The sequence below is a fragment of the Ursus americanus genome, chromosome X (genome assembly GCF_024610735.1).
Source record: "Ursus americanus isolate L20-20 chromosome X, mUrsAme1.1.p, whole genome shotgun sequence".
NCBI classification, from domain to species: Eukaryota; Metazoa; Chordata; class Mammalia; order Carnivora; family Ursidae; genus Ursus; species Ursus americanus.
The window spans coordinates 49,052,957-49,078,463 of NC_142164.1; the positions used below are offsets into that span (position 1 = coordinate 49,052,957).

Genomic DNA, 25,507 nt, shown 5'->3' on the forward strand with positions numbered 1-25,507 from the left:
AGCAATGTACTTTTGTGTTGTGTATTTTATGGATACTGTTAGTTCTCTGCTCTAATCCAGCCAACATTAACATTTTACTTGCTGGGAAGAGCCCTGGGTTGGTTTAGCTGCTCACTCTACATAGTTATATGCTCATGGAAGGGGTCTTGCCCCTATCCCAGAAGTGAATCATGATTAGTCCGAGATTCTTCTTGACAGTGATTAGTTTAGAGATGGGCATGTAATTCAATTCTGGACAGCAGACTGGAAAGGAAAAATCTGCACAGAGGCTTCCAGAGAAGTTTTTCTCCTTAAAAAAAAAAGGCTTCATGGGAGGCAACACCCTCTTCTTTGTTAGATATCACTCTATTTGCATGGGATGCCTGGAACAACTGCAGCCATTTTGCAACCATGAGCCAACATGCCAACGATGTTAGAACAGAAGTTTTGGAAACTCTCAGGTCTTAAGTGGTATCACTAACCTACTGAATTAACCAATCCTATAAGTGCCTTACCTCTACATTTCTTGTGATATGTAAGAGTAAAACCATATTCTTAAGCCATTTTTAGTTATGCTTTCTGTTACTTGGTAGCCAAAAACATGCTGATAGACTATGAGAAAGAGCAAATACCAAAACATGCTAGTCTGTTTAAAAGCAAAGTTAAAGCAATTATTTTCAGGTGTGTACAAAAATAGTTGACCAATAATATCTACATACACAAGCAGCTATAGCAATAGTTATAAATTAATCTGGCCTATGCATTAAAGGCTGTTACCAGAAGGCTTACCTATAAACAGATTTTGCCTAAATAATGTGCCAATGTAATGAAAGTATACTTTCACGAAAATATTATATGCTTTAGATTTTTAGTATAGTATGAAAAAACAACCACATGATTATGATATAATGAAGAGGCTTAACCTTAAATTGATTTTTTTATTTATAAATCTTTTATTTTAAACTAAGGAGCAAGTACTTGGGCAAATACCTTCTTATAGATGTCATCTGATGAAGAAGGATGGTTTATTAGCACTAAAAACAATGAAACCTCAAAATAAAGTTTCCAATTTTTTGGGGATATCAATCCCTATCACTCATCTAGAGATTATATTGGTCATTACAGTTATATTTATTATTTCATCCACATTTTAATTAATCACCTGCCTTGCACTTCCTAATCACTGTTACATTTATATGTCTCTAATGCACATGAAACTTTAGGGTTTTTTTTTTTTTTACTCTTAAACCAGAGACAAATGAGTAAAAACAAATTATACAATATTCCAAACTATACCATCTCTAGTATAAACAAGTTTGGCTCTTTTGTGCATTATTAATGAAATCTGAAAAAAAAATGACTTAAACCAAACCATTATATTGAGTAATCCATTAATTGAACACAGGATTTCTAAGATCTTGAGAATAATGAACTTTGAACATCTTCCATTTCAAAATGCCAATATTTGAAGAGATAACTGGTCTATTTATAAGCTTTTCAGGAATACCAGGTAATGTCTGATTTGCCCACAAACCCCATCAAGAATATCAGGAAATTCTGATTATCACGAGACCAAACACTTAACAGAAAATGAAATCAAAATAGGTATATGAGCAAAAATGGGAACCGTTTCATGATCAGGATTATAATGTGTCAGATATTCAAGAAAACAGGTTTAAGATACTATTCTATGATTTTGAAATTTGGTTTAAGGAGAGAATGAGAGAAAACAAAAGGAAATATATATGCATATTTGGAAGGAAACTTGTTCTAATTTATAGTCATAATATTACTTTTGTTAAAGCTTTTGTGATTAAATTATAAGTCTTTATATAATTAACAAACAAATGGCATTTGTAACTTAAAAGACAGCCTAGTTGAGGTAAATAATACTTCTTAAATCAAAATATGCAGCAGAGACAGGCAGCAGAATGCTTGTGAAACACTAGTGTAAATGGGCCCAAGTGGCAATTCACCAATTACCAATTTAAGGCCCCTTGCCACATGGAAGTTTGATGAGGGTATTATGTAGAAGAGTGGCTACCAAGAGTCAGTGATGGGTAGCATGGTACCAAAGACCAGGTATTTTGAAAAAAAAAAATCCAGGAATGAGCCAGTTAACATTTTTAATCACAGCTGAAGACCAAACCATGGTATCATCCACTAAATGCTGATGGTCATATCCATACAGGCATAAGATGCTAGGATTTTATCAGTAAATATAAATTTTGGAGTTTAAAATTTCACAAGACCTTTTGTTATTATTTCAAGAAAAATATATTCAAAATTTAAATATATATGTACATGCACAGAAAAATGGCTGGAAAGATATATGCCAAGGTATTAATATTAATTATCTTTGGGGAATAGAATTTCAGTTGATTTTTTTCTTTTTTGCCTGTAGTTTCCAATTTTCATACAATTTACATGCATGATTTAAAAATTTTACAAGCCATATGAACCAGGACATCTTTTAATGATACAGAAAATATTAGTAACTAAAACAAACCTTACAGTGATCAAGTTGACAACTGAAATTATTATTAAAATACTAAATTGATATGACAAATAGATGTGTTATTAACTTATCTAGTATAAGTTTTGCTTACTAATTTGAATCATCTCACATTGTTTTCCAAATGAAAATAAAAAAACATCTTCAGCAGATAACCCTAAAGTAGAGTTTCTCAGTCTTGGCACTATTGACATTTTGGACCAGGTATTTCTTTGTTGTTGGGGGTGCTACATGTATATTGTAAGACGTTTAGCAGCATCCCTGGCTTCACCCACTAGATGCCAGAAGCACCTCCTCCTTGGTTGTGATGAACAAAAATGTCTCTAGACCTTGCCAAATGTCCCCTGGGGGTCAAAATCATTCCTGGGTCATAACCACTGCCCTAAAGTCACACCAGACAAGTCAATCATTAAGCAATTGATGTTGCCCTAGATAATCTGCATTGATTGGTCTACTGCTCAGAACAGCTGTCAGTCGTAAGAAGTACCTGAAGCTTGGTCACTGCTTGTCCAAGCATATGATGGATAACCTTAAGATCATAATAATTACCTGATAGCTGCTTTGCCAGAAATGAAATAGCTGTTTTTCCACTCTGAACTCAGCATGGAAAACTAGAAGACAATATATATATTTACCACTAAACACAAACACCAAACAAGGTGGGGAAGAAGAAAAGCGAAAAGACTAAATGTGAAAGGCCATATAGTAGCAAAACAATGATGACCCAGTTCAAATGTCACTTCAAAGCCTTCCTTAAATTAGAATAAATGACTCTCTCTTCTGTGCTCATAAGCTCTTTGTATACACGTATTATATTTCATTATTAGTATTTGTTCCTTTGACAGAATTTCCCATTAGAATGTGAGCTCTGGAGGGCCAACATTTGAACTTCTCATCTTTAGTACTTTGGTTCATTCACTGTTTTATTAATTCATTGTCATTCATATGTGTTGTTAGTGATTAGCTCTGTGTTTGACCCATAGCAAGCTAATTTATAGTGAAGACTGTATGGTAATGAACACATTACAGGGCAAAATATACTAGGATGAAAGGTATGAAAGCACATAGAAGGGCTATCTAGGCCATAATGGGAGCACTAGGGAAAAAAAATCTTCCTAGACAGTTGGTAAAGCAACTGGGGAAGAAGTGAAGGTAGGGAAGAAGAGACAGTGGGCAGATCAGGCAAAAGGATCTCCATGATTCCAGGGTTCCAGGGAGAGTCCTGCCTCCTACTACCTTGTACAGGGGCTAGGGCATCTTTTCTAATAAAATATCATTAGCAAATAGATAAATAAGGACGAAGAAGAATGAAGATAAACTCAGCAAACTGAGAGGGTGGTACCAGAATTGGCTTTTGTGATCTTCTGGCTCAGGTTGTAACTATCAATAGCTTTGGCCATACTCGAGGCCAGTGGAAAAGGTCAGCTTGTATACCCTACTGCTTATCTTATAACTCTCCTACTTCCTGGAGTTTGGACATAATTCAATAATAACTTATTTATGAGAAACACTTCCTTGAAAAATTCTATGTGAGGTGTTGCTAGAACTAAAGACATTGCATTTTGTTTCCCGGTTCTAGTTCTTACTAGACTTTAATAAGAAAAGCAGGCATTGAGCTGATTTTGTTAATATTTTCGGTGTTAACTACGACATTGTCTTAGATTTTTAAAGGACAATATTCATCTTGCTATAAACAATTCTGACAACTTTTAGAAATATTTTAGAAACATTTATGATTTTTAAAATTTTTACAGTATTAATCTAAAGTGTGTACATATTTAAAAACCATTTATACCAGTAGGCATTTTTATCATGTTGAGGAATTTGGGTTCTCTTTAAATCATGTATATATGCCATTATTACATATTCCTTTAGTTCTTTATGATATAATATTTAGTTTTTTTTTATACAACGAACAATCACATCAGAAAAATAGGACATCTACTCCTGGCCCAAAGTAAGCAGTCAAACACAATACAACAGTTGATAGGTGCCATCTTTTTCTAAAAAAATAAAATAAATAATAATTCAACAATGTCTGTATAATACAGTAAAGTCTGTTCTCTGCTATTGGTGAATGAAGAATTCTGGTCAAATGTTCTCCTTAATAGAGTTACCATATATTTTACATGGATTGCTTATTTTCAAAGAGTTGCAATAGATCAAAATAAACCTAAAGCTACATAGGTAGGGTGGTCCCAGCTGAGCTCAAAGGGAATTATCTGGGTGTGTGTGTGATTAAACAGAGGTAGTTGGTAGACCCTTAGGTTCTATTTGCATGAAAGGATTTATGCTGGATTTATCCCTGGCTTCTAGGGAAAGTTAGATACATGCCTAGGTGACAGAACAAAAGGAAGGATGGAGGAGAATGGAAGGGCCTATGAATTTAGAATTCCTTTGAGGTGAGGTCTCTAGGACTTGAAAATTTTTTAAGCCTTCAAGGGGAAAGGCATTGGAAGAAAAGCAAAAGGAACTGTTTTTATGAAGTGTGCTGTGAAACACAGCTACCTTTGCACTGAGCATAACACCACGATGGTACTACAAGGATTGGTGGCAAATTACAGCAGGAGACTGCAACCTTGGTCCAGATGGATTTTCACTCAGGGCAGCCCCATACAGCTTTGCCAGCAAAAGGCAGAGGGGAGCTGGAGCTGCAGCAGGACAGGAAGGGCATATATTCCCATCATTCTAGAATGCAGGCACTCAAATATTTGTGAGCAAATGTCAAGTGGTAACTATAGCTAACATGTTCTGAGCCCATATGAGAGGACTCCAGATGTACTTGTGGGAGTGGGGACTTGCAGGGAGGTTGAAAGAAGAGATAATCTGGGATATCTGAATTATTGTTACTAAGGTGACCCCCATCTGAATTCACAGGTGCTGAGGCCTGGAGATACTTAGCTTACAAATAAAACTCTACTATTTGAGAGGCACATCAGGGTTTTTGCAGTTTCTGAAAGGTATCTTTGCAATATTAATTACCATTTTATTGGCAAAACAAAGATACATCAAATTATGAGGCATCTAACAGATGTTGGATGATGGAACTTTAGATAACAGGGTTTATATTACCAATTAAGACTCGCCTTTGTTAAAGAATATACTTGGTTTCTTAATGTAAGTCCACCATTTTTATAACACTGCACTAAAGTTCCCTTTAAATGTCAAGTACTTTGTTGGGGTGCCTGGGTGGCTCAGTCATTAAGCGTCTGCCTTCGGCTCAGGGTGTGATCCCGGCGTTCTGGGATCGAGCCCCACATCAGGCTCCTCCACTGGGAGCCTGCTTCTTCCTCTCCCACTCCCCCTGCTTGTGTTCCCTCTCTCGCTGGCTGTCTCTATCTCTGTCAAATGAATAAATAAAATCTTTAAAAATAAATAAATAAATGTCAAGTACTTTGTAAACTGAAGGTTTAAAAATATGTCAAAATAACTTAGTCTTCTTGGATCAGAAATTATATACCCAATCTTTTCATGCAAAAATTCATCCTCATTCAAGGCAAATTGCCTTTAATGAATGAATAAAAACGTTCTGTATATATCAATTTAGTCTTTTGAGTCTAACTAACTGCAGGTGTTCACTTTGGCTTTTCAATTATACTTTAGATTTAGACATGATTGAGGCCTTATAAAGAGGAAGACGGCTTGAGAGAAATGAGAACTTCTCAAAATTAAATATCTCCATAAGCCAACATGGGTATATAAGGAGCTCTCATGCAAGTTTAGGTTTTGAAAGGACAATTACTTAAGATAGAAGGAAGACCATCCCCAAATGAGAATTAAGATAAGAATAATAACCTCAGTTTCATAATTCCCCATGCCATACTAGCTATGGGAGCAATGAAGGCATAATGGCAATCACACTTTTGCCTCTGAGCCTTCATTTAATTTTAATGCTGTGCTCCCAAAGTTTCTCTCTGTTCTAAGAGGCTCAGGTCCTCTTAGACACTTGGTGTTTTGTTCTGCTGCTTCCACTTTTATACTTCACCTTTACCAGACTGGGAGGAGAATTCACATAAAGTGATTATGGCTCAGTCAGCCAAGCATAGATGGTCTGGCCTTTAAGTAACCATAGTTCTTTTGATTTTAGAAGCCACTTTAATTTCAAACAGTTTAGATTTCATCCTGAGGCTATAGAAAATTCATTAAACAATTTTAAGTCAGGAAAGTAACACTGTTTTGTTTGTTTTGTTTTCAGTTTTATTCTGACTTTAATGTGGTGACTGGATTAGAAGTATAAGTAGACACAGACACCAGTCAGAACATCCTTATAATAGTCCAGCTGAGAGATGGCAGAGACCCAGAGCTAAATAGCATCAGTGGGCTTGGAAAGAAATGAATGGATTATAAGACATTTAGGAGATAGAAGCAAGAAGATTGAATCATGGCATAAATATAGCTATCACTTAGCCTCCTAACACTTAATCATTTTAATATTCATCTAAGAGCTATTCAAAAGTTGTTAAAGGAAATTCTGATTTAAAAATGTTAAAGTTTATTTATCAAATGAATAGCAGCAAATACTTATTTTGTTGAGGGGAAATTTTAAAGCACGATTAATAGTAATGGTAACATTTTCTTCTTAAGTTATGTAAATGAATCCATTAATTCTATAAAGACTTGTTCCTATAGTTCCAGTATATAAGATACAGAAAGAAAACACACACAAAACAAAAATTAATTGAGTGCCTGGGTAACATATTGTTCTTTAAAAAACAAAACATATTGTTCTTTAAAAAACAGAATCAACAGGAAACTGACAGATTTCAGAGACAATATATATATATATATATATATATATATATATATTTTTTTTTTTTAAAGATTGTATTTATTTATTTGACAGAGAGACAGCCAGCGAGAGAGGGAACACAAGCAGGGGGAGTGGGAGAGGAAGAAGCAGGCTCCCAGGGGAGGAGCCTGGTGTGGCGCTCGATCCCAGAACGCCAGAACCACACTCTGAGCTGAAGGCAGACGCTTAATGACTGAGCCATCCAGGCGCCCCAAGAAATATTTTCTATAATTTATTTGGAGCTATGAAAGTTACGAAGTATAATAGTTGCCTCAAACACTTTCCCAACAGCTGAAATCAATTTTTATGCCTAAGCAAGATACTGCATGGCAGTGAAACATATAAGGTTCACTGATTTTGGATATTCTATTCACAGTATCTCCAAAGAAAAAAGACCGTGTAGCCAACTATTTGAACTAACCGAAGCATAAGGAAGAATAAACAAAAAAAGATGTCTAGACATTCTATAAATGTGGAATTTTATTTTCTTCCACAAAATATTCAACTTAAATTTAGGGATTATTAATTAATCTTGACTATATTATAAGCAGTTTTTTGAACTCTGATGATATCAGGAAGCTAACTTTAGAAAGGGAGACTTAATCGTGAATTCAGAAATGTTTCCAATTACATACATATCTTCATGCTAATATATAGGACACTCATCTTGAGTATCTTTAACATCCTCAGTTGAGTAATATATAATATGAAGGATATTAATAATTAATACAGCAGCATCTCATAGAGATTATCCAATTTTGCTTTCATTAATTTGAATGTGATTATTTTGAGAAAGGTCTTAATCCATAATGTCAAACCCTTTTGTTTATTTCCATTTTCCCCATCTTTTAGAGGATATCTCTCTGAGGGAGATTTTTTGGTATGTGCATTTTGTTTATGCTATACATGCCAAATAGATCTCCCAAGATGAAACTCTGAGCTCGTTTGGAAGTAATTTTTGGTAGCACATGAATCAGAACTCTTATTTTCTTCTCGGCAATACTGGTATTTTATTGCTTCTATCTATAGTCCAATATGCTTTTAGCAGTAGGAACCGTGAAGCCAAATACACAAAACACTAAGAAAATGGGAACTTCTGGCGATTACAATTTTTTGTCTCTTTTTCAGGGTTCTTCCCTCCCCCGGGAGAGTGAAATCACTTTAAGCTCACTATGAAACAGGAACACAGTGAGCACAAATGATTGACTGAAGTTGGTGATGTTGATTTAGGAGTGTTCAGCTTATTATAGGTCAGGTGTAAAACCCTTAAACCTGCTTGTCAAAGTTTACTTGTCAAACACCTATGGGTTTTTCCAGAATCTGCCCAAGTGTCACTTTCTTTGCGAAGGCTTCTCAGGCCAGCTCAGGCAGGTTTAGGCAGCTCTTCCTTTACATTATTATAGCACCTTGATATTCCTAAGGCAGCACTATCAAATGACATTGTATTTACTTGTCTGTCTCTTTTCATTCACGGATAGAGAGACACTATTTTCTTCCTTTTATCTCTGGACTAGAGCATTACCAAAATCAAATTGGTTCTCAGTAAATAATAATCAAATGGATGGACAGGGTATGGCTAATAATATTCTCCATCTGCATAGCATAGGTTATGAAGTGTTTTCACATAGCACTGAGAAAGACATGTCAGGAATTATCACCTATATTTTATAAATGAGCAAACTGATGCCCAGAGAGGTTACATAACCAACCCAAGTTCAAAACAACTAATAAGTTGCAAACTTAGCTCTCATGTTAGCAAGTCAATAATGATTTGTAGATAAAAATGATAGTAATAGTGTTCTGAAAGGCAGATGGCAGTGGCTGACCAGGATACATTGTAGGAGATGGTTACCTGTTTTGAAATCTTTAAAATCAATCTTAGCAGGATCTCAAGAAATTAACATAAGTGTACACAAAACTGGACTTCAGAATATCAACTTATTTACAATGAGAATAATTTGTGACAGATTATTTCCCTGTACTCAAGCTATACACAAAGTGCAGTCAGTAGAAAAATATATCCTATTTATGTATGTAATTCTCGTGACTCTCTGCAATTCTATGGCTCATAGACTTCTAAAGAGGAATAAGTTCTTAGAGATCAGGAATAAAATCACTTCATTTTAATAAATAAATGCCTAGCTATGAAGGATAAATGACTTATATAAACTCACACAGCTTATTAGTGACAGCACCAGGCCACAGAATCAGGTTTTCTTAAAAATGGTATCATTACATTAAAAAAAAACAACTTATGATTGAGGAGTAATACCACTATAGTTCTAGTTCTTAGCAAGATTTCTAAGCATCTAGCTAACATGATTAAACATAGGCTGCCACACAGGAATTGTCCTTAAATGCTGTAAAATGGGAGTACATCAAATTCTATTCTATGACTGTGTTACCAGGGAGGTGAGGGGCACTAATGTGATGTGTTTTCACATCTAATTCATGTTAAAACAAGGCACTTTTTAATAGAGATTGACAATATTAATTATATTTATATCCATTTACCCATAGACATTGATGTTACAAAAATAATTTATTGGATTTATCTTTTCAATGTGTCAACTGAAGTGTATTTTCTAGTCTCTATTCCTTTTCAACATATTTTTTTCTTCTTGAAAACAGTCCAAGTAGATATAACGTAGGTATTCATGGGTTCACGTCATATTTATAACTTTTACGTTTTGAAAATAGGTGGGTGAGTCATTGCCAGAACATATTTTATTACTTACTGGCCAGGTAAAAAGTTAAATATGCGTGTCTGTTAAGGGGCAAACACCAAAGACCAAAATAAGCTAAGATTCTCAGGAAAAAAAAAAAAAAGACAAATGATTATATTTATGAAAGCTTTTTTTTTTTAGGCTTCTAGCACCAAAAATAGGATGTGCTCTGGGTTATATGTCCTTAGTAGATAAAAGCAAATGCTTTCCAAAAAATATCTGTATCTCACAGACTGTGCAAGTCATACCATAATCCAACAATTTCACGGGGCAACATAGTTAATTAAGAGAGAGCGCCTTATTTAGCAAATAACTGCTCTGGGGATAGAAACATACCTCAAACTGCAATGAATTCGTTTGCTAATTGATCTTCCTGTTGGGGGTAGTTGTTAGAATTCCTCTTTAAAATAAATAAAACTTTACTTATTTGATATCAACTATTATGTGTATCTTTCTATTACTATCATAATTGGAGTCTATGCTCATCTATTTTTTCACTGGATGCAGAGAACTATTTCCACATTTATACAGCAAAGGTTTTGCTTCCTTCTAGCATCATAACTGGCACCCTGATTACCCATCTCTAATTAATGCTAATATTTACTGTTATCCCCAAGAGTTATAGTTTGAAACAGGAGCCTACATTATGAAAGAAAATTTAAATATTCCAGGTCATTTATATAGTCTAATTTAGAACTGATTTCTCATACAGACTATGACAAAAACTTGCTCACAAACCATAGCATTTTATTGTATTAAGTGAAAGATGACTTTAGATATTAATTTTTAAGCTAGGGTCAAATTATAATACTATGCTGTATAAAAATCAACATCATTTAAGTACCAATTCATTCATCTTCTTATAAAATTTCAGTAGAAAAATTCCCTTATATATCTAAAATTGAAGATAATTCATTTTAGTCCCCATTATATATCAAGCCAGCCAACCATTTTTATCTATGTCACAGGTATTAAATATCTGTCAATTCCTGTTAAAGGACTATAACATGAAATCAATATGATCAATAGGTACATAAAATGCTAATAGAAGAAATTATTTAAAAAACACAAACAACAGGGCTTGCAATCCTTTAAGATGTATTACTCACCAGAAACAAAGTCCGGAAGTTGCTGATATCACCAAAAAACTCTTCTATGCTCACTGTCTTAGAGTCAAAAATAAAGTATTCTCCAAGATTCTCATAGAGCTTTAGCATGTTGTTGTGCATGGTGAACAGTTTTTCATACTGGTCTCTGGCACTCTTTGTAAAGCTGTAGCTTTCTGTTAAGGAACGTGACCCAATAGTACCTTAAAGGCAATCACTAGATGTTAAGATTGAATTATACCATCATTTTTATAAATACTTATGTATTAATTTGCCACAATTGCCATAACATATACCACAGACTGGGTAGCTTAAACAACAGAAATGTACTCTTCTGGAAGCTACAAGTTCAATATCAAGGTGTTGGCAAGTTTGGTTTCTTCTGTGGCCTCTCTCCCTAGCTCGTAGATGGCCACCTTCTCACTCTATCTTCACACGGTGGTCCCTCTGCCTGGGTTTGTGTCCTCATCTCCTCTTCTTATGAAGATACCAGTCATACTGGAGTAGGGTACACCCTAAGGACTTCATTTTAACTTAAGTCTCTTTAAAACCCTATCTCCAAATACTGTCAGTCACGTTCTGAGATTCTGGGGGTTAGGGCTTCAACATACACATTTTTGCGGGGACACAGTTCAGTCCATAATAACTTGCTAGAGTCATTATATTGGTTAATGAATTTCAAAAATTTGTAAATTAGGCAGAACTAGCTAACGTATAACCATGAAAAACGTATTTGCTAAATGAAAGCATATAAGTACAAATACCAGAAAACTGCCTCAGTTATCTTTTAACGAACAAGGTAGGGCAGAAACAACAATAAAAAACTTAGAAAAAAATTCTCTTTTTAAATACACATATTCTACTTAGAGAGAGGTCACAGTGAATTCTATATATAGGCTGTGTGTGTGTGTGTGTGTGTCCCACATAAAGAGGGGAAGGAGAGGGAGAGAGAAGGAGGGAAGGCAAGACGGAGGTATGAAGAGAATGGGAGAAGAGGGAGAGGGAGAAAGGGCAAAGGGAAAGAGGGGGAGAGATTCTGCTATAGCGCTAGAACCTTAATCACCCACCCAAAGGACCTGCTAAAACCCAGACTGCTGTTTGCTGGGACTGAGCCTAGGAGCCTGAGAATTAGAATTCTAATGAGTTTCCCAGGTGATGCTGAGGCTGCCAGTCCCATATACACTTTGAGTAGTATGCTCTAGAAAAGCTGTTTATCCAGAAATTAATTACATCATTGTTTTTAAAATGTTATCAAAAAAGTGATAACAACCAATACCAAAATATAAATTAATCAAATGTAAATGTGTCTGACTAAAGGTATCATTATATATAAATTTATCCTTAAAGAAAGAAATTATAGTACTTTCTTCCTGATTATAGAGGATATAGATAGAGAAAAAAATTATCTCTTTAGAGGTGCCTGCATGGCTCAGTTGGTTAAGCTTCAGACTCTTGATTTTGGGTCAGGTCATGATCTTAGGGTCACAAGATGGAGCCCTGTGATGGGTTCTGTGCCAAGTGTGGAGCCTGCTTAATATTCTCTCTTTCCCTCTCCCTCTGCTTCCCCCTGCCCAAAAGAATCCCAAGCAGACTCTGCGCTGAGTGCAGAGCCCAACTCAGGGCTCAATTTCAGGACCCTGAGATCACGACCTGAGCCAAAACCAAGAGTCAGACGCTTAGCTGACTGTGCCACCCAAGCGCCCCAATCTCTTTCTCTCTTTCAAAAAAAAATCTCTTTAGGCGACTTAGAAAACAAAAACAAACTAAAATGTTCAATAACTAAGAAGCAAGTATTGTGAACATTCTGGAGTATTCTAGTCTTTCTTCTATGGCTAATAACTTTTGAATGTAAATTGGTAAGAATGCTTCAGAGAAAGGTGAGTGGGCTAACAATGAAGAATAAACGAAACCAAATCCACCTTTAAAAATCACAGATAAATTTTAAATAATCAATAATGATCACAGAAGTAAAGTGTCATTATGTGAAAAGGTAAAATACTTAGAATTATAAAAGAAGGATAATAGCATAGTTTGGGGCATGCTATTATAAGGTCCACTATAGTGTATTAATATATTATGGTAGTATTGTTTTATCAGATACTGATAAATATGTTTTGAAATAACCGATTTTATGATTTTAAGATTAATCTTAAAATTTACAAATATAAATACACAAAATTTCTAAAAACATAAATCTCATATTTAAGATTTTCTGAATTCTTCAGTATGTTTTATTTTAACTTGGGGCCAAATTTATTTTTGAGGGGAACACAGCTCTTGTTTTACAATGGAAGTCAATGGAGAAAATCAGACCATTTCTTTTTGTTTTGTTTTGTTTTTTCAGACCATTTCTGGAAAATTACTTTGCAGCTAACACTTACTGGATACAATGTGATTTTAAAAATGAGACAGGACCCTACCTATGTTCTTTCTTACACTACTTAAATATTAGAATTCACATTAGCAATACAACAACCTCCTCCCTGCTAACAATCTTCAACTCTTTCAACCCTTAAGTCCATTTTGACCTCAATAGACCAAAAGAATGAATGCATTTTGACTTACTCTAATTTCTTTTTGCCAACAAAAGGATCTCATATAATGCTACATACACATTTGAGACTATCACCATATATCTTTGACTCCTAAGAAAGTGTTAAACATTTTGTTTAAGAGTTGCAGAAATAAGACAATACTCTTCATTTCCTAGCACAGAATGAAAGTGAGATTTTTGTTTGCTAGTCTCTCTTACCTAAACTCTCTGCATGAGAGACTTGCTAGGCATAAATGTTATCAAAGTTCACTTACTTGTACTCTATTTGCAATGAAAAGTACTAAACTGTATATTTCACAAGGCTCAACATCTGTACCACATAGAGAAAAGCCAAAGCTAAAAAAAGGGGAAAAAAAACTATGTTTCCCATTTATCATAACAGTTTTTCACCAGCTACAATATGTCCATGTAGTGATATACAACTTCATAAATTTGTTCTGGAAAAAAAAAAAACTGATTGCAGAAATTCTGTGTACCAAAGTGAGAAAATTTGAAAAATCCTGGGAAAGGCTTATCTTAGAAATAACAAACAGAAAGCAGCCCAATCTCCAAGTCCTTTACTTATCTTCTTCAAAGTGATTATTTTGTAAAAGGCATATATGGCATATGAGTCAGCACTGGAAATCTTTCACGAATGCAAGAAAGTCACCAAATCCTAACTGGGACTCCAGGTATAAAAGAGCTAGACACCATCATTCCTTTTCATCCTTTAATTTCATTTAGGAAATTTTTATTTTATTTTTTTGAGCAGGCATTAAATTCACCGTTTAGTACTATGCTAAGCATTGTGATGGCTGTAATGATCATTAAAGCCTAATCCAGCCCCTTAAGAAGTTTACAATCTAATATTACAAATAATTCTACCATCATTAATTTGCATTTGTATGGAATTTTACCATTTACAATATACTTTCCCTTCCATTATGTCTCATACTCTTCATAACAATCTTATAAAAAAGGCAGAGAAATACCAGTGTTCAAATTTTAGAGTTGTAGAAACTGGATGGCACTCATCCATCTAGGGTCAGCATGTAGTAAGGGAATCAGAATATGCCATCCCAAAATATGCTTATTTGCCATAGATTTTTATTTATTTATTTGTTTACTTTTACTTCAAGTTTTTATTTAAATTCCAGTTAACATATAGTGTAATATTAGTTTCAAAGGTAGAATTTAATGATTCATCACTTATATACAACACCTAGTGCTCATCACAAGTGCCCTCCTTATTACCTATCACCCATTTAAGTCATCCTCCTGCCCACCTCCCCTCCAGCAGCCCTCAGTTTGTTCTCTATAGTTAAGAGTCTGTTTTATGGTTTGCCTCTTTCTTATTTTCCCCTTATGTTCATCTGTTTCGTTTCTTAAATTCCACCTATGAGTGCAATCATATGGTATTTGTCTTTCTCTAAATGGGAGAAGATATTTGCAAATGACATATCTGATAAAGGCTTAGTATACAAAATCTATAAAGAACTTATCAAACTCAACACCCCCAAAAAACAATCCAGTTAAGAAATGGGCAGATGGCATAGATTATTTTGAGCTGATTGAGAAACAGCAGACATAAGAAAAGCTCTGAAAAGAATAAAAGTTACCTTTTTGAAAGGGGAATTTACATTTATAAAGGATGGCTCCCTCTCTGTACCAGAAAGAGAAATATGACTCTAAATCACAAGAGAATCAATGGTATCCAGGGTACCAACCATTAAGCTGCAGATTTAAATGTGCATAACAAATTTTACTACGTTTGTTTATGGTGAGTTTCCTGTTAACCATTCTCCCCCTTCCTTAAAATGAGTGTCCTCACACCATTCTTGTCTTTAGCTGAAGATGGTATTTAAACTGGTACCTTAGTATCCAAAATATATAAAGAAATTATACAACTCAACACCCCCAAAACGATCCAGTTAAAAAATGGGCAGAAGACACAGAGCAGACATTTCTCCAAAGACATCCAGATGGCGGACAGACAAATAAGATGCTCAACATAACTCATCAGCAGGGAAATGCAAACCAAAACTATAATGAGATATCACCTCACACCTGTCAGAATGGCTGATGTCAAAAACGCAAGAAACAGTGTTGGAGAGGATATGGAGAAATAGGAACACTTTTGCACTGTTGGTTGGAGGACAAAATGGTGCAGCCACTATGGAAAACAACCTAGAGGTTCCTCAAAAAGTTAAAAATAGAACTACCCTATGATCCAGTAATCACACTACTGGGTATTTACTCAAAAAATACAAAAATACACCAATTCAAAGGGATACATGCACCTCTACGTTTATTGCAGCATTATTTACAATAGTCAAATTATGGGAACAGCTCAAGCATCCATGTATGGATGAATTGATAAAGAAAGGTCACACACACACACACACACACACACACACACACACAGGAATACTATTCAGCCATAAAAAAGAATAAAATCTTGCCATTTGCAACATATGGATGGAGTTACAGAGTATAATGCCAAGCGAAATAAGCCAGTCACAGAAAGACAAATACCATATGATCTCATTCATATGTGGATTTTAAGTAACAAAACAAATGAGCAAAGGACAAAAAAAAAAAAAAAAAAAAAGAGAGAGAGAGAGAGATAAACCAAGAAACAGATCTTCACTATAGAAAACAAACTGATAGTTACCAGAGGGGAGGTAGGTTGGGGGAATGGGTGAAATAGAGGATGGGGATTAAAGAGCACACTTATGATGAACACTGAGCAATGTATAGAATTGCTGAATCACTGTATTGTACACCTGACGCTAACATAACACTGTATGCTATCTATACTGGAATGGAAGAAATCTTAATTAAAAAAAAAATAAACTGGTGGCTTAGGCTACCTCAGGGAGTTACTCATTTTCCCCCTGGTATTTCCCATGTATATATTAGGTGTATTTGTTAATAAACTTCTGTTTGGTTTTTTTCTTGTTAATCTGTCTTTTATTACAGTGGGGGGGGGGGGTCTCAGTGAGGAATTCAGAAGGGTAGAGGGAAAATTATTTTTCCTCAGCTACTGGACCCATCATGATAGTCCCTTGCATAATACCTAGTCTAACGTTCTTATGATATGGTGGAATGTATTATTTATAATGACAACCATCATATTGCCAAATTCAATGCTCATCCCACTGTCCTCCTTTTGATGTCTCAGCAGATTCAGATACATTTAGCCACTCAGTTTCTATGACAGCCACCCTCATGCTTAAAATATTTTTTCTCTTACCTCCTCTCCTTCTCTGGTAACTTCTACAAAACTTTAGAGTACACTAAAGGCCTGATCCTGAGTCCTCTATCTCCATTCTCTCTAACTGATCTAAGTAATTCACATGACTTTAAATACCATGTATATTGGTGACTTCTCCCCTCCAAATTATATATCTAGTCCCACTCTGTTCCCTGAGATACTAAGTTTTATAATCAACTGCCTACTTGTCATCTCTATTTGAATGCTGTTGTTGTTGTTTTAAGTGGACTCTCTTGGTATCACAAATGTTAATCCTCTCCTGAAAACCCTGTAATAATTTATCATAACTCTTGGAATAAAATCTATACTACTTCTCAGGGTGTATAACGATCCACATGATCTGGCCTCTACTCACCTCTGCAACCTAATGTCACCTCTTTCTCCCCCTTAAGCACTATGACCAGTCACATTAACCCTTTTTCCCCCCTTGAACATACCAAGCTCTCATACCCAACTCAGGGACTTTGTACTTGCTGTTCTTTCTGCTTAGAATGCTTCTTTTTCATCAGATCAGTCAATCTCACCTCAAATGCCACCTCCTCACAGAGGCTTTCCCAAACCACTGAATCTAAAATATCCACTTCTGGGACACCTGGATGATGCAGTTGGTTGAGCTACTGACTCTTGGTTTTGGCTCAGGTCATGATCCCAGAGTCATGAGATCAAGCCCTGCATCAGGCTCTGCGTTCAGCATGGAGTCTGCTTAAGATTCTCTCCCTCTCCCTCTGCCCCTCCCCCTGCTTTCTAAAATAAATAAATTTTTAAAATATCCACTCCATCACTATTACTGTTGCTTTCTTTGTTTCATTATGCAAACTTATAACTATCAGATATTATTTATTTTTTTATTTAATTCTTTATTGCTTGTCTTTCCCTACTTAAAAATGCGGCCCATGCAGAAGATATGAACAGACACTTTTCTAATGAAGACATACAAATGGCTAACAGACACATGAAAAAATGTCCAAAATCATTAGCCATCAAGGAAATTCAAATCAAAACCACACTGAGATACCACCTTACGCCAGTTAGAATGGCAAAAATTGACAAGGCAAGAAACAACAATTGTTGGAGAGGATGTGGAGAAAGGGGATCCCTCCTACATTGTTGGTGGGAATGCAAGTTGGTACAGCCACTCTGGAAAACAGTGTGGAGGTCCCTTAAAAAGTTAAAAATTGAGCTACCCTATGATCCAGCCATTGCACTACTGGGTATTTACCCCAAAGATACAGACGTAGTAAAGAGAAGGGCCATATGCACCCCAATGTTCATAGCAGCAATGTCCACAATAGCTAAATCGTGGAAGGAGCCGAGATGCCCTTCAACAGATGACTGGATTAAGAAGTTGTGGTCCTTATATACAATGGAATATTACTCAGCTATCAGAAAGAACGAGTTCTCAACATTTGCTACAACATGGATGGCACTGGAGGAGATAATGCTAAGTGAAATAAGTCAAGCAGAGAAAGACAACTATCATATGATTTCTCTCATCTATGGAACATAAGAACTAGGATGATCGGTAGGGGAAGAAAGGGATAAAGAAAGGGGGGGTAATCAGAAGGGGGAATGAAACATGAGAGACTATGGACTATGAAAAACAAACTGAGGGCCTCAGAGGGGAGGGGGGTGGGGGAATGGGATAGGCCGGTGATGGGTAGTAAGGAGGGCACGTATTGCATGGTGCACTGGGTGTTATATACAACTAATGAATCATCGAGCCTTACATCGGAAACTGGGGATGTACTGTACGGTGACTAACATAATATAATAAAAAATCATTAAAAAAAAAACACACTATAGTGGAGGTCCCTTAAAAAGTTAAAAATTGAGTTACCCTATGATCCAGCCATTGCACTACTGGGTGTTTACCCCAAAGATACAGACGTAGTGAAGAGAAGGGCCATATGCACCCCAATGTTCATAGCAGCAATGTCCACAATAGCTAAATTGTGGAAGGAGCTGAGATGCCCTTCAACAGATAACTGGATTAAGAAGTTGTGGTCCATATATACAATGGAATATTACTCAGCTATCAGAAGGAACGAGTTCTCAACATTTGCTACAACATGGACGGCACTGGAGGAGATAATACTAAGTGAAATAAGTCAAGCAGAGAAAGACAACTATCATATGATTTCTCTCATCTATGGAACATAAGAACTAAGATGATCAGTAGGGGAAGAAAGGGATAAAGAAAGGGGGGGTAATCAGAAGGGGGAATGAAACATGAGAGACTATGGACTATGAGAAACAAACTGAGGGCCTCAGAGGGGAGGGGGGTGGGGGAATGGGATAGGCCGGTGATGGGTAGTAAGGAGGGCACGTATTGCATGGTGCACTGGGTGTTATATACAACTAATGAATCATCGAGCCTTACATCGGAAACTGGGGATGTACTGTATGGTGACTAACATAATATAATAAAAAATCATTAAAAAAAAAACACACTATAGTGGAGGTCCCTTAAAAAGTTAAAAATTGAGTTACCCTATGATCCAGCCATTGCACTACTGGGTGTTTACCCCAAAGATACAGACGTAGTGAAGAGAAGGGCCATATGCACCCCAATGTTCATAGCAGCAATGTCCACAATAGCTAAATCGTGGAAGGAGCTGAGATGCCCTTCAACAGATGACTGGATTAAGAAGTTGTGGTCCATATATACAATGGAATATTACTCAGCTATCAGAAGGAACGAGTTCTCAACATTTGCTACAACATGGACGGCACTGGAGGAGATAATGCTAAGTGAAATAAGTCAAGCAGAGAAAGACAACTATCATATGATTTCTCTCATCTATGGAACATAAGAACTAAGATGATCAGTAGGGGAAGAAAGGGATAAAGAAAGGGGGGGTAATCAGAAGGGGGAATGAAACATGAGAGACTATGGACTATGAGAAACAAACTGAGGGCCTCAGAGGGGAGGGGGGTGGGGGAATGGGATAGGCCGGTGATGGGTAGTAAGGAGGGCACGTATTGCATGGTGCACTGGGTGTTATATACAACTAATGAATCATCGAGCCTTACATCGGAAACCGGGGATGTACTGTATGGTGACTAACATAATAAAATAAAAAATCATTATAAAAAAAAAACCACACTATAAAGAGTAAAAGTAAAAAATAAAAATAAAAAAAATAAAAACCATCATGTAGCCACTTTGACTTATAACAATAATAAAATCTTGTAGCTGTGAAAAAAAAATAAAAAAATAAAAAATAAAAATGTGGCCCATGAATAGACTTTCATGTCTTATTGACCACTGACTCATCAGCACCTAGAATAGTGCCTGGCACATAGTAGAAATATTATCAGTGACAAAAGATTATGGGGTACTTTGGGAAGGATGATTAGACTCTCCTGGGATTCAAAAGTAGAGTGACCTCTTCCCATCTGCTTAAACAACCTTGGGAGTTTTTGAAATATTTAGAGAGAAGAACCCTGAGAAAACAATGGACTTTCAAAGAAGAATTTCCAAGATGAGGTAATTCATAGTACTTTATATCCTTAAAATAAGGAAAACCTTAAGGTGGTAAAGTGAGCATATCCTATATATATAAAGTACTTACCAAATATAAGTGGGGAAAAGCAATTTAGAGCAATTTTTCTTTTAATATTTGACTTAAATTCCTTACTCTACAAAGACAAATATTTCTGATTTTTCCAGCTTGGAAGTTAGTCAAAATAACTGTGAATTAAAATTGCATCATCTTCTCCCTAAGAGAAGCGTTCATTGCAAGGTTGATAAACTAAAATGTGTTCAACATTTTAAAACACTAGCAGGTAAAATGTTAAACTTTGTAAGTATTAATTTTAAACCATTTGATCTTAATCTTGAACTGAACTTGGAAATTCAATTTATGAAACACATATCATAACTCTCATAAAGCCTTTTTATATAAACTCACTTGAAAATCTGACCTAGGGAAAGTCTTCACTTACTTGGGCATTTATGTACTATACAGAATTGTCTAAAGCTTCATAATCTATATTTTTGTGTGACTGTATATAAATTTGTGGAGTATATTCCTTAGTAATATTGTAAGAGCATGGACTTAAAATTCAACCTGAAACAGCTATAATTCATCCATAGGCATTTAGTCAAATAAAAGCAAATTATTTTCTTTATACTTGTAGATATATTATATACCATTTTTCACTATTTTTGGTAGCTATGCCTACTTGTCTATAAATTGGTTAAAGGCAGGTATTGTTATCCCTTGCCTTCTAACTGGTAAAATAGCTGATAGGGTTCAGGACATGCTACCCCAAAATATGGCACCATGGCATATTCAAAATTTTAAGAGAAGGGAGGAAGCAGGAAGGTCACTCTGACCTTCTCCTGAAGCAAGTTATAAGACCTCCATGTGTGAAGTGGCTTCCTTATACCCTGAGGGAAAAAAACCCCTTATTTCCAAGATAGAGGGATACTGAGAAGAACCTGAATGAACAGGGCTTGCTAAGTTCCCCTCAGTTTAATACACTTAGCTTATGCTTTTTGCCCTATTATACCTTTCCACAACTTTCTAGTCTTGAGCAAATCTAGCATAAGAAAAAAGAAGTTTAACAATCTCTTTGGGTCTTCATTTCCTAATGAAGGTTCCCACATCATGTGAAAGTTATATTCAATAAATCTCTATGCTTTGCTCCTGTTAATCTCTTTGTCAGCTTAATTTTTAGACCTACCAAGAGATCCTGAGAGGGTTGAGGAAAACTTTTTCCTCCCTTGCATAGTATTGCTTCATCAAATACTAGGCAGACAACACTATTTATCATTTACTTAATTTTGATATAAAGAGTAATTGTTATCACAGAAATCTTGTTCCAATAGAACCAAAATAAACATTAGCAGGGCATTGGGGATGAAGAAGTTTATGTATCTCACAGCTAATTGAGTTAAATCAGTTCTTAAATGTTCTCATTTTCATAGGGAGTACATTAGTTATGATTTTAATAAAAAACTTTAAATTTGAAATAGCATTACTGTTGGATTATTGAGAACATGGAAAAATCAGCTTGAGATCCACTTAACCTTCACACAAGCTTTAGTTAGCAACATGGCATAATTATTCATTAAAATAAAAGGAAGTCACAAATACACACTCCATTGAAGAATATAAATATCATTTCCTCTTTTCATAGCCTGCCAGAAAATATTCCTCTAAATGCGAAAAAGAAAATATTAATGTTTCAATTTGAGTCTATCATTTTTAGTAAAAAATTGATATTTCAAAGAAATTTATCTTTTAAAAATAACATTAACGCATATTAAAGTAGTTGGAATTTACTTACAAATCACACATTATATGATGAATAGGTGTGGACAAATATTTTAAAATGTGAAACATTAACAAAGACAATAAGGAATGCATCTATTAATTTCCATTTGGATTCAACACAATACTTTAAAATAGTTTAGAATATAGACTACAAAATTCTTTTAAAAATCACATTACAAAACTTAGGCATAGGACACTTAATATAACAAAGATACCATAGTTAATGATAAAAATTTTGAACCAAGATCCCCAGTTTTTAACATATAGGAGGCAATTATGTTACTGGAGAGATGAAACCATTTTGTAGTGACCCCACTTTTCCACAGATGGCCTAAGTCAGCCAGGTATAAAGAAAATGTTTTTAAATCAGCTTCCAGTTAAAGCCACAAATGTGATGACAAAGGTAAGAGGTACACTCAGAACTCCTTTTCTCTACCCCCTGTCATTATTCACTCCCTTTTGTCTTTTGTGTAGATTTTTTACCCTTCCTTTCTTAGACACCCAACAGAGTGATTTTTTCATTCATTTATTCAAATCTATTTATTAAGTGCCTGCTATGTGCCAGGTATCTTCTAGGTGCTGAGAATACAGTAGTAAATATTCACAAAAGGTCACTGGTCACTGCTTTCATAGACATTATAGTTTAGTGGGAAGACATACATTAAACAAAGAAATATAAAAAATTAAAAATTGAAAAATAAATACAATTGTAAAGCAGAGGTTGTTAAAGAATGTATATTTGGGAGACCGGAGACCTGAAGGGGAAGAGCCAAGAGGAGGAACACTGGGGTAGAGTGTATGAAGGCTCTGGAAGATATTAAATATTCTAAGAACATGAAGAAGAGGAAAAAGGCCTGGGATGTGAAAACCTATGGAGTAAGTGGGAGACAGGAGGGAGAAAGTTCCTGAAGTGCATAGGGGCTAGATTCTACAGGTCTCTTAAGCATTTTGAAAATTTTCCTGAGAAAATTGTCTTTGGTGAGTTTTAAACAAGGAAGTGACAGGATCAGTTTTCTTCTGCTCAAAGGCATAAGAGATGCTAGCTAAATTCATACACACACACACACTACACTACACTACACTACACTAAAAATAACAACAACAACAAAACCCTAGGACTAATGGAACATAGAATATTGTTCAAATGAGAGTAAGTCTCCTTGCTAATTCCTAACTACTGATAAGAGTATATATTATATAAATATTCAATTAAAGCATAAATTATTGATAAATTATTAAGAATGTTACATTGAATCAAAGGCAGTAAAAAATAGCAGGTGTTAGCAATGCATAACTATGCAGATTGGCATGCAAACAGTTGTGTTTAAAGTACGTAAGAGTTATGATTATACAATTTGAGATTGATGTGTATATTTTGGAATGCCAGTATTATTATTTAATATTCATAGCATGAATGCACAGACATTAATTAGATCAAGTCCTACCTCCAGCTTTACCTCACATTCAGTTCTCAGCATCATTTATCATGTAGCAACACTGTATACGAAACTGTGAGAGATTAAGTAGAGAAAAAGAAAGTAAAGTGATAAGACATGGTTTCTAACCCTCACTGAATTTATAAACTAGTGTTGAGAGACAGATAAAATAATAGCAGAGCAGCAACAGCAGAAAGTAACGTTTCCTGAACTCTGCAGTGAACCAGGAACTGAGTTAAATGCTTTATAAGTGTTGTCATATTTAACCCTCCCAATGGCCCTATGATGCATATATGCTATTACTACTTCCATCTTACACATGACGAAATTAGCCTCAGGGAGATCAACTGACTTTCTCAAGAGTAAGCCATCTTACTCTTGTGGTGGATTCAGGATTTGAATCTGGGTACCCTTCCCCATTCCCTCATAACACAAAACTATATATTTAACCAGCACGCCATACTGCTTTCCCTGTTAAAAAAAAAAAAAAAAAAAAAAAAAAAAAAAAAAAAAAAAAAAAGATAAAAACACACAGTATCATAAACTAAGCTTCACAAAGGAATTCAAGAAAGATGTGGAAATGCATAGCAAGAAGTGATTCTGAGATTATTAGGAATGAATTCCATCTTGACGTATGGGAAGGATTTCTCATTCCAAAGAGAAGACACTCCAGGCAATGAGAATACCATGAGCAAAGGTATAAATGTATCTGGAGTTACCAAGGAACTCTTGACTATTCTAGGATAACAATTTGAGTATGCAGTGAGATGTAGAGGAAGATAAGTCTGTGATGGGTGGCAGAACAGGCCACCTAAAATATGCCTCTTTGACATATGATTGATTTTGAGTTGAAGGCACTTGGAAAAACAGCAAATGCAAGGAGAGCTTTCCCTGAACTCCCCTTCTCTGCTTAAAGACAGATCCTCTAAAAGGAACTCAATTGTTATAAATCTCCCTGGGAGTTTCATCAATGATGGAAGATTGACACTTATCAAAGGAGAGGAGGGGTGCCTGGGTGGCTCAGTCAGTTAAGCAGCCAACTCTTGATTTCGACTCAGGTCATGATCTCAGGGTCCTGGAATGGAGGCTCCACGCTCAGTGCAGAGTCTGCTTCAGGTTTTTCTCCCCTCTGCCCCTGCCCCCGCTTGCTCACTCTCTGTAAAATAAATAAATAAATCTTAAAAAAAAAAAAGGAGAGGTTACTAGAATTTGACATCAGACCCAGACAAACTATGTCACATAACTATCATATCTTCCATCTATTTTTCTAAGGTCCTATTCATGTTTCCTAAAAATCTTTCCTCTAAGTAGCCTACATCCTCTCTCCCCTAAGATGGCATAAAAGCTCTCAAATCTCACCACTTACTTAGGTATCCACTTTTTCCCTCTGTGAAGTCCCTGTGTACATCACATTAAACATTAATAAATTTATATACATTTTCTCTTCTTAATCTGCCTATTATCAGTTTGTTATACAGACCCAACTATCAAATTTAGGAACATAGAGGGCAAGTCTTTCCTTCCCTTTACCTGGAAAGGTATTGAATGAATTTTAAGGTTCTCAAGTTTTCTTTCTTTTTTTTAATAATAATTTTTTATTATGTTAGTCACCATACAGTATATCCTTAGTTTTTGATGTAGTGTTCCATGATTCATTATTTGCGTATAACACCCAGTGCTCCATGCAATACGTGCCCTCCTTACTACCCATCACCAGCCTATCCCATTCCCCCACCCCCCTCCCCTCTGAAGCCCTCAGTTTGTTTCCCAGAGTCCACAGTCTCTCATGGTTCATTCCCCCTTCTGATTACCCCCCCTTCATTCTTCCCTTCCTTCTCCTACTGATCTTCCTATTTCATAA

General features: G+C 35.5%; 1 protein-coding gene across 3 annotated transcripts in view; it reads right to left on the minus strand.

Annotated features, from left to right (window-relative positions):
- Window positions 1-25,507, minus strand: part of DIAPH2 (diaphanous related formin 2) — a 988,957-nt gene that overhangs the window by 224,046 nt on the left and 739,404 nt on the right. For all 3 annotated transcript variants that reach the window (XM_087859798.1, XM_087859797.1, XM_087859796.1), the window contains one exon: window positions 11,119-11,282. In XM_087859798.1, coding sequence (XP_087715924.1) covers window positions 11,119-11,282 — 164 coding nt within the window. The remainder of the gene's footprint in view (window positions 1-11,118; window positions 11,283-25,507) is intronic.